The sequence below is a fragment of the Sylvia atricapilla genome, chromosome 2 (assembly GCF_009819655.1).
Source record: "Sylvia atricapilla isolate bSylAtr1 chromosome 2, bSylAtr1.pri, whole genome shotgun sequence".
NCBI classification, from domain to species: domain Eukaryota; kingdom Metazoa; phylum Chordata; class Aves; order Passeriformes; family Sylviidae; genus Sylvia; species Sylvia atricapilla.
Window position 1 is genome coordinate 83971825 of NC_089141.1, and position 14505 is coordinate 83986329.

The 14505-nt window shown below is 34.7% G+C and overlaps 1 protein-coding gene across 1 annotated transcript in view; it reads right to left on the reverse strand.

Annotated features, from left to right (window-relative positions):
• The window catches only part of VWA3B (von Willebrand factor A domain containing 3B), an 83878-nt gene that overhangs the window by 36267 nt on the left and 33106 nt on the right, over nucleotides 1-14505 (reverse strand). The window contains 9 exon segments of the mRNA XM_066340509.1: nucleotides 309-415; nucleotides 1519-1646; nucleotides 2987-3169; nucleotides 4147-4245; nucleotides 7260-7391; nucleotides 8833-8971; nucleotides 10695-10849; nucleotides 11477-11673; nucleotides 13375-13491. Of these exon segments, the coding sequence (XP_066196606.1) occupies nucleotides 309-415; nucleotides 1519-1646; nucleotides 2987-3169; nucleotides 4147-4245; nucleotides 7260-7391; nucleotides 8833-8971; nucleotides 10695-10849; nucleotides 11477-11673; nucleotides 13375-13491 (1257 nt within the window).

The window sequence follows — 14505 nt, forward strand, 5'->3', positions numbered from 1 at the left end:
AATATCTGGTGTTAAAAAAACTGTTTACAGAGCTTTCAAAACGTTCCGCTAAAATAGCTACTTTTTCATTGCAGGGACTGCAACAAAGCACAAATGAGCAGACATTTGTTTGTCTGTTTGGGCCAAATGAGTAGGACGGCTGAAAAGCAGAGATGAAGAAAAGTTTAGATTTTTGAAATGATGATTACTTAAGTCAGCAAACACTTAATTTGTTCCCAAAATGAGAGATGATTTTTGCTGTTTGCAACAGAATCTTTTCAAGTTAGTGAATGAATTCTGCTGACAATTACAGCTCATTTGAGTCTTACCTGCATATAATGCTTTCTTTCTTCGGGCTGGACTGGCAGCACTGCTTTGCCCGGTTTGCTCATGTGATGGCACTGACGGCTCTTCCGAACCACAGGATGGCCTACTCCTAAGAGAAGTACTCAGCTCTTCAGTGTGTTTAGATACAGGGACACAGTGTGTGTCTGCTTGTGATTACTTCTTGTAAGTGACAAAAAGAAATTACTGCAAATATATAACACCAGTTTATAAAATGATAAGCTGAAGTCTTCTGGCAATTTAAATGCTGATTTCCAAATGCTCCAAACAATGCAAAATATATTTCTGTTATACTAATTTGCATTTCTCAGGAGAGTTCAAAGGAGGTTAAAATATTCTTTGGTTTTTAAATTATTTAAATGTAATTTCTTAGTTTATTTAAAAGATGTTAATTTACTTTTAAGGTAACACCCTCATATATTTTTAATGAGAACAGAATGTTCTGTAATAGCTACTTTGAATCCCAGGGCTAAGTAACTACCATCAGCAATTAATATATCTGCCACATACACACATATGCACATATATATACACACACACACACACATATTTATCTATGACCCAGTGTTGATAAAAAATAAAATATGCAAATTCTGAAATAAATACTTAAAAATATTTTCATACTGAACATCCTACCTGCCCTTTTACACATGAAATCATAACACATCACTGTCCATTTTTATTTATTTTTACTTTATTTTCATGCCTTTACTGTTTTAAATAAATTTCTATCTTAAAAATCTGATTTCTTTTAACGCATTAAAATAAAAGTTTTTTAGTATCACTGCACAAATAAATACACCAGTATATTTGTACATAATTTATATTTCAATCAGCACATCCCAATGAGCAGCCATTTAGTCATGAGGTATCAAGCCAGCTCTACTTAAACGACAATACTTTTTCATGGATTCTTTAGGTCAGAGGAACCAATTTTACCACGTTGGAGACAAAAAAATAATTTCTCCTCTTTGCTTTAGTTATTTGTAATATGTTGAGATTATTGGTATATTTGAGAAAATTTTGTTTCAGGCATCACAGTATTAGTAATTCTTTTCAGATTTTTCTTTTTCATTACCTTGGCTGTTAAAAAAAACCCCAAGAGTAAGAAAGCAACAACACTTCTTTGAAAAAGGAGAAATGTAAGAGAGAGTTCCCACCTATTATTAACATAACAACAGAATAAAGACATACTTATTCTCTGGATAATTTTCTTCATTATAAGAATTCATCATCAGACTTTTCTCATGAAAGGTCTTCACTTTCTCTAGATCTTCCTCTCCTTGATCAATTTCTCTTTTCAAAAGATGTATGTCTTTATTCTGACAAAAAGAAAATCAAATGTTTTAGTATATATTCTAAAGAAAAGAAAATCAAATGTTTTAGTACAATTACTCCAAAATATGCTTCATTTCTGAACTGAAATGATGCAAGTTCTGATAATAGTTCTGAATAATGACACAGGACAGCTTCCAAATTTTATATACTTTTTCAGGTAGGCTCTTGTGCTTGGCATTGTAGCCTTTCAAATAATTCTTCCTTTCTAGGAAATTGGCAAGCACTCCCTAACTAGCCAATTACCCCCTGAGATATGAACAGCTGTATTTCTGAATAAGGTAATGAGGTCACTAGCTCCACTCATTTCAAGCCAGCAAGAAAATAAGTAAGCAAATAAATAAAATACAATACAAGATATGTACATTACAAGGGGTAGCCTGTCATTTTACAGATCTGAGCTCTATCACATACTGTCCCAGGTCCAGGGAAACAAAAAACATACTCTTCAAGTGAACACTGGAACTGACTAGGAATCATTTAGTCTAGAGAAGCAAACAGGAAGGAAATTCCAAGGATGATCCCCTTACAGCTCCCACAGGGCCACAGGCTCCCATCTCCAAGTCTGAAGATGTACAACATGGACTCTGGCCCTCATTATTCCAACATGAGCAGTGTCACACACCAGCAGAACCACTGAATTTGCCCAGTACACTGGCATTTTTCAAGAGCTAGGTTATTTTCACATCTTCCTTCTAATTGGTTTCTGTAAAGTTCAAATTTCCCTGTACTGTCTTGTTACTGCTTGTTCTCATGGTTCAACTACCACCATTTCTGAAATCCATGCAATCAATTCATAGTGTTAATTTTAATTAAAGACAAGAATACGTTTCAAATGGATGTTTCTGTTAGTCTATTCAGAAATTTCCTGTTGGGGATTGCTACTGTAGAACAAATCCATAGAAACATTACCATTCAAATTCAGCTCTGCATTCTCTTATTTATTAACAGGATACAAACCATATTTTCACTTTAAACAGTAACTTATTTCTGAAACAGCAGAAATCACCTGTTTCTTACAGAGCTGATTTGGTCTACATGTACTTTTAGGTTTTCTGTTTTCAGGGGAGGGGGCATCAGGAGGGGGAGAATGTGTTTGCAACAATAGCACTACAAACGTACTTTGCATTATATTTAGCCTTTTTTGTTGTGGTCTAGAAAAATTTCACAAGCAAAATAATCATATTATTGCTTTCATATCATGTCAAATCTGACTAACCCTCTCTTTTTTAGTAATCTATTGTAATGTGAAATCACAATAATGCCAAGTCATGTGGCTCTTCAAAGTAGCATGCAGCAGCAAATATATTTATTTTCAGATACTCACAACAATAAACTCTGTAGTATCAGGATCACTCAAATAAATGTTGTAATAATGAAACCGTCCCCCTGTTTTAGTAGATAGTTCATACAAAAATTTATTGGCTTCTGTATCATCACAGTTGAAGGATACAGTATGGACAGGAATTTTACAGTGAAGTTGGACTTCATCCAAAATTATTGGGGGGGGCTGAAAATTAAAAACAAAATCTTTATGTTAAAAATGTGGCATCTAGAAACATATTTATCAAAACATGGAGAATTTGTAAGAATTTAATCAGTTATTCTGTTGCTCGGAGACTGATACAGATCAGTCAAAATAATCCACTTTATACAGATTGCTATTTCAATCAGAAATTAGCTAAATGAGCTTATTTAAAACTGATTTTGAAGGACTAATAGATGCATTAAGGCACATGATGTAAATTGTAATATAATCAGTACTCTCTGTTTCTGAAGTTTTAAAAAGAAATTATTAACATTTAGGAAATTAAACTCTATATTAGTGTCTGCTATCACTTGATATATATTAAAATACTTTTGGAAGTATACAAGTGTGGATCTTTTTAAGAAAAAAAAAATAGTTCAAAGAGAAGCTGATTCAGTACCAGGAAACAAAATAGGGGCTGAGAAAATAGGAAAGCTAGTTTCCTCCTCCCATAAAGCAATAAAAATTAGGTGAAAAAGTAGATCTACCATCTCCAAAAATGCTGAACAATCTGGTAGTAAAAAATTATTGACTCAGTTCTCTAAATTCTGATAACATTTCAGTTGCTCAAAATACTCAAAAATCTTGACAAATTAAGCAATGCTTGCAATATAATCGTTGTGTCAGTTGAGCTTTAAGAGCTGAAAGCAATATTGGCTATTTTCCTTTTTTAACTGTTAGAAAGGTATAAAAGACAATATTAACAAGGTAAAAAGAAATTACTTATTCACTGATTTTGAACTTAAAAAGTATTAAAGAATATTAATAAGTGTACATGAAGCCAAATTATTCTTTGGTAAAATATTAATTTATGTACTTAGCTAGAAAAATTGTGAAACAATGCCAATAAATATCCAAGAGACTCTACAAGACTCAGCACTTTAGGCATAACGTTCATCTCATAATTCCAACTGCTGACACTTCTTTTCTGCATTTTCTGTTTTCTCATTTTGAAATACCTGGTCAGGTCTGCCATCAGTCAAGAGATAAATAGCCTGAGTGTCAGTATCAGCAAGAGCAATCTGAAGAGCTTTGAGTGTATTTGTGGAACTTCCAACCTAAGAAACCAAAGAGTAAAAGACAAAGAAACAGGTATAAATACAAACACTTCTTTGCCTCTGTTCTTAAACTCATAATGGCGGTGTACATATTCAAGTGATAATAACAGAATCAAAATGACAAATAAAATGGTGAAAACATTTATGTCCTGTAGCTAACAAAAGCTAAGCAAGTGTCAAAGTAACATAAATTGGTACCAGATTGGTATTCAGTGCTTATGCAAACACACAGAAGCAAAATGCTGGCAGCAGCAATCTGAGCTGGACAATCAAAAGCATTCACTAAAAGATTATAAACAGATAGGAAGATGTAAGACACAAGATTCTCTTCATATTTACCACTGATGCTCCTGCTTGTCAACTCATCACACTCCCTTGAAACATATATTTTACTTAATCAAACAGTACAAAAGTTGCTCAAAATAGTTGCACAATTTTATTTCTCCAAAACTGGTAAACGAGTTCTTGGTTTTCCAAACATATTTTTCCAGACTCTCTCCCATCTACCCCCTTCATATTAACATAAGTATGATTTATATTTTAGCACAAAAAAGTTACCTATAGCAACAAAACATGCCCAGCAAACTAATGCTGTGCTCACTAAAACTTTCCATGGGAGTAATACTAGCACTTTTCCTACGTCATCCACATACTTAGTGATCATGATCTGTCTTCTTTTTACACTAAATTCAATGAAATGCACTTCATGGCTTAGGAACCTAAGCCCTACATTTTATATCTTCAACCGTCCACTTTTCAAACATTTCAAACATGTGTACAAAACCTTCCAAACTAAAGGCACGTGTAAAGTTTACCAGTATGAAAAACTATTTCATCAAGTCTTAGTCTTTTAATGGAACCAAAGCAAAACCTCTAAAAGCTTAGGAGTCTGTTTATGCTTGTTTAACACCTGAGTACTGCTCCAGAGGGCACTGAGGATTGTAGTGGTGTAAGAAGAGATTCAGGATCCACGTACACAATACATTACAGAATGCAAATATCTAACATTGACCCATACACGCAAAAATATACTAAGAGATAGCATTGTTTCTTCAGTCCTACGAACTGTGCTAAAATTTCTTCCAGTCCTTCCCACCAGCAATCCATTCTATTAAAAAAGGCAAAGGAAATCAGGTGAAATGGAATAGAAGGTACATTCTGAGAGTTCCTCTTTATGGCTACATAAGAGTGTATGGCCCAAGCAACGTGATAGCTCATTTATTTAATTATCCTATTTACTAACTCACAAGCAATCCTTACCAGTGCCCACCCATGAGAAATAACCAGCCTAAGCTGTTAAATTTATCTAATAGTCCTGATGTTTTAGTAATTACAAAGTTCTAGACACATTGCTCATATCATGTGTAAATTGGCCAAATTGATTTAAAACAAAACAGCTTTTTTCACTTCTTTTCACGTCATGGGAACATAGGGTGGATGTTGATGATGTTCAGAAAGCAACCCTGTACCTTATGGTAAAAACTTCATTTTATGTTTCTCAATTGCTACTGTTACAAATAAAGACAGTTCTGTCAGTATTTAAACAACGATGTATTTCAACTATATGACAATACTACCACTAAAATTTTAAATGTTATCACATCTAAAGGATTTCTAAGGAGCAATTAGTTACTATTGATAGCTCAGCTTCCTTATCCTGGGACTAAAGAGCATAAAATGCAATCAAAGGAACTACTCTGAATAATATTCCAGAGCAACCCTCTGTTCATTTCAGCTTCACTATAAATCTAGCCTTTTGATCTCAGACTTATGCCTGCAATGCTTAAATGAGGCTAAAAGGTCAGCAGCACATGTCATCCCTGAAAGAAAGTAGACTATTCTTGTGCCATTTCCTATTCCATTTCATATATCTAGATCTGAAATTAGAATGAAATTTATAATGAAAACTTCACATTAGTTTTCATGAATAATGATGGAAAAGGCCATTCACTAATCCATATACAAGATGGTATCAAAATATGGTAGTTCAAAGTATTATTGAACTCACATGATGCTGTACAACGTACATGACTTAAAGAGAGCTAAGTTTTCAAACTTCAAGGAGGGCAGCAAAACAAGACTAAATAAGCTCAATCACAAGTGTTCAGCTACTCAGGGAGGCCACACTAATACCTCCTTTTCTCTGTGTGTTGGTCTGTTAGTGTTTTCTGAGAATACCAACTTATTGATCTTGCTTTGTAGTCTCAGAGGTATTATATAGCTTTCCCAATGCACTCATGCCCAGGAATTTCATATTAAGTCTGAGGAAAAGCTGTCACAATGCTAAGGAGTTTTATTACATGAACATGGGGGGGTTGTGCTAGAAAACATAATGCGGGATGTATCTATATCTTTGCATGACTGATTTTTAGTCTTGTGTTAATAACATTGCTGTCCACATTTTACACATTAAGTGGTCCTAAAGCTGCTGATAGTTACAATCTGGTAGATGACTGTGACAAGCAGTTCTTTGTTTCAAGGAAAAGCACTTCAATTTTTGCCACTGTCAGAGAGAATACTGGGTAGATAGATGTTTGGTCTGAGTACGCTTGTTTTCATGTTTCTATGGCACCTAAAGTTAGCTGTCTATAAACCAACAGAGACTAGAAATACTGCTTCTGTTTGCTGGCTTTGATCTCCTGTACCATCTCTGAGCTGTAAGTTGGCCAGCAACACCTCTCATCCATGCAGCAGCCCTGCAGCAAGAATGACAAATTTAAACACAGGATCTGAGCAATGACACGATACCTATGGAATTCAAATTGGCCAATGCTTGCATTGTGGCTTCTAAACAAAGCAGGCTGCAAGTTGAATTAATATGATTTTATTAACAGGTCCATTGTTAAAGGATTATTATACCTGAAAAGCACACTGTATTCAGATCTACTTAATTTTATCCATCATCTATATTGTCAGCTTACTCAAGTCAGATACTTAGTCTCTGCAAAATCACCCCAGCTATACAGAAAGTGAAGAAACATACACAACTTTATAATAATTAGATGCCATATTACCTCAAGCCCTTTTATCCAAAGGCAAGCATCTTGCAAATTTTCCTCATTAACTTCAACAAGTTTCTCTTGCCATGCCACTGCTTGGGCACTAAATTTCACAAAGTTAAATCTCTTCTTGTGTCTCAGTTGTTCCTGCAAGAGACAGCATCTGAATTTTACCTACTATTAAAAGAAATAATACTTGTACCCTGAAATACTGAGTCTTAGGAATTATTTTAGTTATTATATAGCTAATTACATGATTACAATAAAATATTATATCATATATAATAAAAGTTATGGTGTACAGAGAGACATACAAAACCAGAGACAGTTATTGCTTGCAACTATTAAGACTGCTTGAAATTCCCATATACTCATATTTCTCAAGCAACTTAAACAGCAAATGTGTAGGAGGGCATGAAAGAGAGATATGAAACTGGATATGATCAGTGGTATAAGAAAGAGATTATCACTGCTTACCAGAAGAAACTGAGATCAGAAAGAAAGTAAGATACCATTTAGAGAAGGAGAACAAGAATTATATAAAGAGACTGGTAACGGGAAGTAGGAGAGGAGGAGAAAATTGAGAATTTGCCGAAGCTACTTTGGACAGAAGTTGTAAGTCAGGGAGGATTTGTGCAAGCAATTACAAACTTTCAGAGGCTGAAGTCTTTGCCTCCTTTTCACAATTTTTGTGCAGCTTCCTATGAAACCTCTGGCACAGTATCTAATATATTTCTAGTGCTGACCTGCTTAGAGGACCACAAGATACTATGTCGTATGACTTGAGCACTTAGCTCAAAAATCTCTCTGTCATAGTTTAAATTTTTTTAGTCCTAACAATGATTGCTATCAATGCCAGACTGAATTTTCATCTCAGTTACTTCCCTTAGGACTAAAGAAATTTAAGATTAATCATGTCTCTGAAATATTAATGTAAGCTTAGGTGACATCATTGTAAATGTCAAAAACTAGACAAGACAAATCCTGTCTTAGGTGTGTCTCTCAGCACTCACAGCTTTTGAGATACTCCTGCACTTTGCCAGTCCCTTTGCAAAGTTCTGAGTCACTGCAAGATGCAAGGAAGTTCAAAAATTCTACACCCTCTATTGCAGAAGTATGAAAGTGAATATAGAACACTCATTACGAATCACAACAAACCAACAGAATTGGATGACACTGCTTAAAAGTAAAAATGAAAATGCCAGAAGGTGTTTCATTCCATAGGTTTGTTTTGGTTTGGGTTTTTGTTGTTGTTTTTTTGTTTGCTTGTATTTCTTCTTCTTTTTTTTTTTTTTTTTTTTTTTTTTTTTTTTTTTTTTTTTTTTGGAAGGGAGGGAAAGAACTACTTCTGTCTTTTTAATTTTTAGTATTTTCTCTAGCTTTTTTTCAAATAGTTGTATAAATGAGGGGGAAATATAAAATCTAAACTAAAAAATGAGCACATGAAGAAAATCTAAATATTTTTATAAAGCTGCTGGTTTTAAAAAACTTTCTAAAAAATAAACAAAAGGTAGAGTAACAACCATCCAGGAAAGAACCATTTACTCTAAAATGGTCCTCAGCCTTCAGAGTCATCCTTTAATCATACCTGGATTAGCTGAAATAATTTTTCCTTCACTAGTGGCAGCTTGTTGTTCATAGACTGGGATGTATCAATAAGAATATAGACATCATCTTCAAACACATTCCCAAAAAGCCCTCTGCTTCCTTGTTGAAGCCACTTAATTCTGGGGGAGGACAAAAAAAATCAAAACCTGTTCTGTAACATCTTTGGAGCTCTGTGTATCAGAATCTGAAAGGTAGGATTTTTTTGTCACTGCTGTACTTCTTATTCTCTTCCCCTAAGCACCTGTTAGTAGGCACTGTCAGAAGCCTTGGATGAATCACTTCCCTGTCCCTACATAACATCACAAGACATTTTTAGTTTTTTATTTCAATAGACAATAAAAATACAAAACAATACAGCACCTTTATAAAGTCAATTATGAGGTAGTTTGGGCTGGGAAATCCAATGTGGAAGCAACTATAACTATGGTCCCTGTATCTATTTTCCAGACTCATCTCAGTAAATCATTTAAGCCTAAACTATGCCTCCCTTCTCAGGAAACCACTTGAGAACCTCTTCTCCAAGGAATTTAAGTACTTTGAAGAGCTTTAATACAACACAGATGCTTCAATAGTTTGTGAACCTTGAGCCTTAAATACAGACTTTGATTTAAACAGGACTGGAGTGTGCCTGCCAGTTAAATACATGCATACATACTGCTCTACACAAGAACATTTCCTCAGTAATGGCTTCAGCAAGTCCAAATCTGATTTCCCGTGAGAGCCGTAAAATACTCATCTACACTGAAACAGAGACATTTAACACATGAAACATCATGGCCTTAAGAATAACATTCATTTCCACAAAAGGTTTCAGAAAAAATTACATAATGGAAATGTAAGGAAACTGCTACAGTAGCCACTGATAGCTATTTTGTCATTTGTTATTTCACCTAAAGTGTTTGACGAGGTCGACCAAGACTTTTTAACATTCAGATGAAACATTCAAAACAGCAAGCCCTTAATCTTGACTTGGATTTCAAAAATACTCACCAAAACTGCTTATCTCAAATTTTCCTTTGACAGTACATAAATGTTATCCTAAATACAGTAAGATGAAGATAAACTAGAAGGAATAACAAAACTCTATTTGACCTTGCTAAATATCATCAGGTTATTATATTTTTGGAAGAGAAGGAGCAAAAAAAAAGTGAAAAATTCACCAATGAAATGAAGGTCCACATCCTGCTTTTTTCTGTGAGATATCTGGTTGTTCTAATATACAAACCAGAGGGCAACATTTTTTTTTTCTGTTCTACAATAGGTTTTCCTTAGACTGCCTATTATTTTGTAGATGTCATACAAAACCTAAGTGCCCATATGGCTGCAGAAATGTACATGAGGCAGCTAGTCTGAGCAGTGTGTTACTTAATAGCTCATGCCCTGACTGATGTAGACTGTTTAAACTTGTCTTCAACACAAAATTGCAGAAAAGGCAGATAACCACCATCAGTACAGGCACAAGCCAAGCTATGCTTCTTGGTCTCAAAAGGGATCCTACGTACACAGCATGAATGTTAACTAAGTTTTATTGATGATTCTTGAAGTTGTCTGCTCCCTTATAGTCCCATTACTTTTTGGCACTTTTAGCAGTAATTAAAAGATGTTCAGACTGGCTTTCACACCTGTGTTTCAGAAGGAGGACGAAAGTTCAAAATCTTCATCAGTTTTCTTCTATGGCTACTAAGAAATCCAACATACAAGATTCTGATTTAAAATAGACTTCTGGCTTAGTACTTCTGCTGTCAGTTTACCAACCACTTCAATTTATTATGACAGTAAATGTCAAACTTTTCAACGCTCATGTAAAGAGAGCAAACTGATTTTATGTGAAAGAACACAAACCTTCCTTCCACTTGTCTGAGAGCTGTCCTCATTTTCTCTTTGTACTGCTTATACTTCTCTGTAGTAACATATACATGAACTACATATCCATCTTTCCAGAGAGTATGTACAAACTTGTCACAGTATCTTGCATGAACTACCTTCCTCCTTGTCTCCTATAACAAAGAAAAACATATGTCATGTGGAAAACATATTATTTTGCAGTGCTTTTAATATTTAGGGAACAAACTTCACAGATACATGCTTGTTGCACATGAACAGGAGTAGAAACAAACATGGGATATGGTGATCACAGAATTTGCTCCTAGAAAGATTCTATAGAAATTGGTTTTATTGTGGCAGCTAGCAAAAAATAGAAGCTTACCAAACAGTGCAATGGTAAAGCTTGAGAAAAACAAGTAGAAGACAAATTAATCGAATGTTTTTTTAAGGAACTGGAAGGCACTGGAGCAGCTGAGACTAACATATTCTCTGAAGATAACAAGGAATCTTTGTCCCATCCCATAGAAACACAAAGAAAACCAAGGTTTTGCTTAAGCCAGTCCTGATTCTTCCTTTTAGATTTTATGTCAACCAGCAAGGAGTCCTTAAAGCAGTCATTATCAAAAAGCTCTTTGAGACATTCTTATTATGCATCTCAATAATTAATAATATGATTTTAACAAAAGATACAAAACAACGACATACACTATATCATCAATTTATCCATCAACCAAGTTTTCAAGCTTTAGAAGATAAAACAAACAACTCACAGGACATGAGGGAAAATTAACAATACTTACAGCATCAGTTTGTGAACATTCATCCTCTGGTTTAGTTTTAATGTCAACAATCCCATCTACATGGCGAAAAACACAATCAGCAAGTGCATCATACAGTGTGAGCTTCTGAGCTTTCAAGCCATACCTCTGCAACCACTTCTCAGAAGTCAAATATTTGTCAGTTAAATGCTTTGGTAATGGATGATCCTCTTCGTTTGCTAATAAAGAAAATAAACAAACAAAATCTCCTGTATAACATGGTTCATTTTGGATAAGCTATTTTCAAAAACAGACTCTGATACTGGAATCAAAATTTTGAAACTTGTTTTGCTTACTCTGACAGCACTGGAATGAACAGATATTTATGAGTGACTTTTAATAGTCTATACCTTGGCCGTAGGTTTTTTTCTTATCAGACAACTCACTGCAACAAATTTCTTTGTAATTGGGAAAAAAAAACCCACCAGAAGACAAATAGTGAGATCAACATACAACAGGAATTTTCTTAGTAGTTGAATTACAAAATGCCAGAAAGTATTCCTGAATAAGATGTCTAACTTGAAGGTGAATCATTTGAGAAAATGAAACAACAGAAGATAAAATTGAAAATACAGTGAAGACCATTGGTTAACATTAATCTTTTTAGAGATGGCTATTCAAAGTAAAAGGCAAACTACAATGTCATATTGTTTTACAAATTTTCTAAGGACTATCTTAAGGCAGGGCACTGTGTAACTCTGAATCAGTATAGTATACAGATAATACAGATAAAATAATAGGATACAGGATTCTCCACTCACTTATCACTATCCCAATAAACCATACGTAAACCAAATGACAAAGCAGTGTGAATTTATTGTGTCACACTTTAATTTTGGTGGACCAAGGCAGTATAAATGTCTACTCAGTTTAGATGCAGCTACAATGATCACAGTAGTAAGATCCTGAGCCTGTAAATAAACCTATGGAGGCATCTACTGCCCTTACACACAGAGAGATCAGCCAGCATCAGGGCAGGTACACACAGATCAGAGCTTGTTCATATGGAACCTTTGCTTTATGATTGCTTGTGGTACTTAGAACAGCAAGTGTCACAAATGTGCTTACGTAATTTTGAAAAGAAAACTCTTCTTTTCTTTCTTCTTACTCTATGCTTTACATAGAGTATCTCCATTTTTGCAGGACTGAATAGCTTCTCACTCTCCCTTGTTAATGCCTTCCAGAACAGAACTTCAGAAACCAGCTATGCTTTTGTCTCAAACAGGATTCAATCCAATCAAAATGCACAGAACAACAAATGAGCCATGTTCTAGGCCAAACATAATGGCAGGAGCTATTGGTTTGATGAATAAATGCAGGTGTTCCTCTATGGTTTTTAAGACAAGTGTTGTCAGAATTCTTACTCTGAGTTGTTTTCAGACCTCTGCCCTTGACAAAAATGCAACCCCTCTGCTTCTGCCCTTTATGTGGCTGCCAGGTGGGAGGCTATCCCAAGAAAACTGTGATAGGAGAGGGATGAGATATTTCCCCAGCACTGTGTTGAAAAAAATGGAAGATTTATTGGTTCAGGCAGACAGGAAAAGATCACATAAAAACCCCCAAAATAATTTCCATATCCTAAAATCCAGGTAACTTCTAAACTTAGTCACTGGTAAACTAAAAATGGTGTGTTTCAGCCTGAGCTGTTAAATTTCAGCAAGTTTAAGCCGTAGTAAACAGAGATTTGTACCGGAAAGTGTTAAGCAATCCTAAGTTTAGCTAACAATTATAGGTGCCATACAGACATATAACTGCTATACCCTGTATATAGAAATTTTTGAGAAAATCATCCCCAAATTGATGTGCAATCACAACTGTTCCCAAAAAGATGTTGATAATTAACATAATGGCAGCTGTCTTGAAAGAAACATAAACTATACCGTCTTGAGAAGCAGACTGGTCAGATTCTGATAACATTTTCTGAACTTGTCTCACTGTACTCCTGGCTTCCTCCAGCTCTTTCCAGATCAAAAAGACATCTTCACAGACACCAGCTACTGCAAGAGAAATAATAAATAGAGCTTCACATTTTTATACAATTTCTGCTTTTTGTAACTCTTTAATCACCACAAAGTCATTGGTATATCCAGATGTTGCCGTATAACCTTGTTTTCTTGAGGTCCCATTGCAATGACAAATGCTGTTCTCTGACAGACTTCAAAAAAGGGCTCAAACCTGGCTCCAGGATATGACAGGGGTTTAGTATATTGGAACTAACCTGCAAAGTTGGCCACAGATTGTTTCCACAGTGGAAGCAAACACATTTTAACAGTCTCAGAAAATAATAAGGCAACTCCACAATGAAATTCACTTGTTGCCCCTTGGCCTTCATTGCAAAACTTGGCTCCAAATATTACACCCAGTTTTGACATATTAAAGAGAAGACTTTTTTTACTCTTTCCATTTCCTAAAGTACATAATTAATTTTATTGAAATCTTCTTTCCCTGATGACTATCTGATGAAATTTTGCTAAATATAAATTTATTTTGATCCCAACAGTTCTCAACAGTCGTAAAAAAATGCTACAAAAAAAATTTACTACTAGGCCATATTTTCAAAATAATTGAAAAAATCCAAAGCTGGAATTGAGACAAGGTTTTCTTAATTTCAACAGATATGTCTTTCTTGATGAAAATAACAAAAATATTTATTTATTTCATAAAAGAAACTACTAAAATTGAGACACCTTGTATACCTAAGCAGTAGTATTGGTATTAACAATATGTTAAATTAGGCTACTCTCAGAGTTTAAACTGCAATATAGGACAATACAGAGAAACTGTGTGCAGTGTTACAGTAAAAAAAAAAAAAAGAAACTGAATCATCAGCTATCCTAACCACAAATACAGGTTACAAACTATTGCAGATCACAAACTATTAATGAATTGCACATAAAAATGCTGAAGAAGGCCATCTGTACCTTACCATCCAGTGTTTCAGGTACTATACAGTGACGGTTCACTGTATGACAGGTAAGATATGCAAACTTGTCTACCTGAGTAGGTTACCA